The 3,210-nt window shown below is 26.3% G+C and overlaps 1 protein-coding gene across 3 annotated transcripts; it reads right to left on the reverse strand.

Moving 5' to 3' along the window:
• Positions 1 to 79: 79 nt before the first annotated feature.
• LOC102675586 (pre-mRNA-splicing factor CWC22 homolog) lies at positions 80 to 2,758 on the reverse strand. 3 transcript variants are annotated; one of them, XM_006613347.2, is made up of 2 exons: positions 2,578 to 2,758; positions 80 to 2,477 (listed from the first exon to the last, which is right to left on the reverse strand). In XM_006613347.2, exon 2 carries the CDS (start codon positions 2,468 to 2,470, stop codon positions 242 to 244), a length of 2,229 nt encoding a protein of 742 aa, XP_006613410.1. In that variant the 5' UTR covers positions 2,471 to 2,477; positions 2,578 to 2,758; the 3' UTR covers positions 80 to 241. The 3 variants fall into 3 exon arrangements, with proteins under 3 accessions (XP_006613410.1, XP_006613411.1, XP_031365231.1); XM_006613348.2 differs by having other exon boundaries at positions 2,596 to 2,718; XM_031509371.1 differs by having other exon boundaries at positions 2,574 to 2,685.
• Between the last annotated feature and the right edge of the window lie 452 nt (positions 2,759 to 3,210).

Raw genomic sequence — 3,210 nt, forward strand, 5'->3', positions numbered from 1 at the left:
ATATATATATGTATTTTTTAAATTATATTTTAATATTTCTAAGAATTTTATTTCATTCTTATGATATTTTTTTCTTACTTTTTTTATTTATATACAAATCTTTTTAGTCTCTATATTCCTTATATTAACACTATTTTTTTCAGAACCATATAATACCACATAATACATGCTGATTTCTAGCATGTCATTCAAAATAATAATATGAATCTATAAAAGATAATAACAATTATTATTATAAATTCTATTTAAGTTTTTTTACTTTTTTAGATTTTTCTTTCTTCTTATATTTTTTTTTATTTTCTTTTATCATTTTTTTCTTTTTTCGTTCTTTATTCAACTTTTTCTTTTCTTTTTTTAATTTCTCATCTGAAGACTCATCAGAATCATCAGAATCAGAACTACTTGAAGAGGATGAAGATGATGTACTTGAACTAGAAGAAGAAGAATCTAGTGAAGAATGTGAAGCACTTTCACTTTTATGTTCTAATGTAGGTATTATAACGGGTTTTGGATGAGATTTTAAATGCTCTCTTAAATCATCAGTAAGACCACCTAACCCAATAGATGTGAAAAAATTTATCGCAAAACGAGTATTTTTAGGATCATCTCTAGGAAATAATCCTTCAAATGCATGTTGTAGTGTAATATCTTTCACTCGTTGATTAAGTTTAGATAATCCCATGTATTCAGAAAGCTCTTGAAATAAAATTTTAATAAATATTCTATTAGAACTTGTTGTATCTTCTTCAGTTAGTTTTATACAAGATAATACTTCCCATGATATAGAATCAGTAAATAATAAATGAGCAAAAAATTTTGACACATTTCGTAATTTATTTGTATCTAATCTATGTATTGTATGATATGAATCTTGAAAAATTTGCTCGAATGGTGTAACATATATCTTATTAATTGCACAAAAACGGCCAGCTAACAGTCCAAAAAATTTTTCATATGTTCTCATTTCTGCACAACAATCTAAGAACATATGACAAAGTTCAGTTTCCTGACCAGGTTTTAATTGCATTTTCATTAATTTATGTGCACATTCTTCGAAATCAAGCGAGGAATGTATGGTTAAATATATTGTACGTCTTAAAGCTGTTAAGTTTGTTTCAGTGTTATCTACAATTACACCTTCTTTCCCTTCTGTTGCAGCAGTACTACTATCTTCATCAGAACTTTCTTCTTCATCATCTTCTTCTTCATTTTCTGAATCACTAATATCTGAACCTAATATTTCTTTACTCAATTGTTTGTATTTATCTTCATTATTTATATATTCTCCATCAAATTTAAAAACATTCAATATATCTTGAGAATCTGTTGCTTCATCTAATGTTATTAAATGAGTAAATTGATTTTCTTCTTCCACAAGATCAAGTTCTTCTGCAACAGCTTCATGGTCTTTAAATCCATCTTTCCGCACTTGAAACATTACTTCAATCATGTATTGAACTCGTTTATCTAATTGTCCTTCATGTAATATATTTCGTAACATTTCAAATATAGCTTCAATACCCTTTCTTGAAACTTCCGTCAATTTCATTCCACATTCTTTTAAAAATGCAATTGCAACTTCTACAGAATCATCTGTTGGTGTTTCCACTAATAAAGTTAAAATTTCTAACGCTACAATCTCATGAGCTACTCTTTGATTTACCAAGTGTGCTATAAATGTTCCAGAAGATATGCAAAGAGGTTTATCATTTCTTCTAAAACCACGTTTGAATTGTATTATAAGACGTTTCAATATTAATTCTCCAATATTTGGAAATTTAGAATTAATAATTGCTGTGAGAGCTGCATAAACAGATGTAAATGTAGGTGATGCTGCTTGTGCTTGTATGATAGATCTAGCAAGTAATCCTCTACCTCTAACAATATTTTCTTTTAAAAGTTCTCGAGTTATAAGTCCAATATTACTGACATTAACTTTATTAATGTAACCATGTATAGATTTTTTAAGAGCTTCCCATGCAATACGTTGATATGCAGCTCCTGATTTGTCAGTTATTTCTGCCTGCATTAAACGTAATTTTGCAGGTGGTATATATGCACCACCTGTTCTTGATGTTAATAATTCAACAGTTCTATTTTGTCTTTCAATCGCTGCATCAGAAGCATTTGTTTCTTTTTTATTTTCCATTTCTTTATTTGTAATTTTACTTTCTTCTGTCTTTTTTCTATTTTCCTTTTCATAATCTCTTGTTTTCTTTATTTTATGTCGATCATGTGATTGTATTTCTTTATTAGATTCATCAAAATCATAATGTCTCTTATAAGAAAGATCCTTTTTATTATTTCTATCATCATAATAATAACGATCACGATTGCGATCTCGATCTCGATCTCGATCTCGGCTTCGATCACGATTACGTTCACTATTTCGATCTCGATTATAATCTTCTCTAGAATGTCTATGATTTTCATAATTATCTTTGTCTCGAGTAGAACGCGATCTCTTCATTTTGTAACTGAAATTTGAAAATAATGACAATAAGACATTTTTAGAAAAGTTAGAATAATAATTTTATAATTTTTTTATAATTTAATAAGTGAATAAAATATACTTACTTAATGATTTTATTGATTTTAATGTTTTAAGATTATAATTCAAGGTACTATATAAAAATAACCTCACAAATTTTCTCAAATCAAACACCCTTTCGTCTCTGACTAGATGTAATGTTATTCTGTAACTGTGTTGTCAGTTTTGTCAAAGAAATTCCCTATTATAGAGAAAGATGGCGTAACAAAACAATATATGTTTATTGCGACATCTATATTTTCTAAATTAGAAGATAACAGCATTGAAATCTTCATGCGAAAGAAAATCTCATTTTCTCATTTTCAAGAAAATGATTCTTTTTGTATTTTGCTTCCGCAAAAAAGATAATATAATATAATATAAGATAATATAATATATACACAAATGCAAAAATTGTTTAATTATGCAATTTAATAATGCAATAATTTATATATAACAAATTTAAATTAGATATATTTATACGAATATTATAAGATATTTATTTCTAAGATATTTTGTAATATTTGTACTAAATATTTTAATTTATTTTATAATTAAATGTAAAGCGTTATGCAAACAAAATAAAGTTTTTAAAATTTGCTTTTAATGATTTATCTAAATATCGATATGATAGATTCCGCCGTTAACTTGATCACATATCATGATAGAATTAATAATTG

This window comes from Apis dorsata, unplaced genomic scaffold, assembly GCF_000469605.1.
Source record: "Apis dorsata unplaced genomic scaffold, Apis dorsata 1.3 scaffold_142, whole genome shotgun sequence".
NCBI lineage: Eukaryota > Metazoa > Arthropoda > Insecta > Hymenoptera > Apidae > Apis > Apis dorsata.

Excerpts from the sequence above, each read along its gene's own strand:
- LOC102675586 (XM_006613347.2), bottom strand. The coding sequence starts at position 2,470 with ATGAAGAGATCGCGTTCTACTCGAGACAAAGATAATTATGAAAATCAT.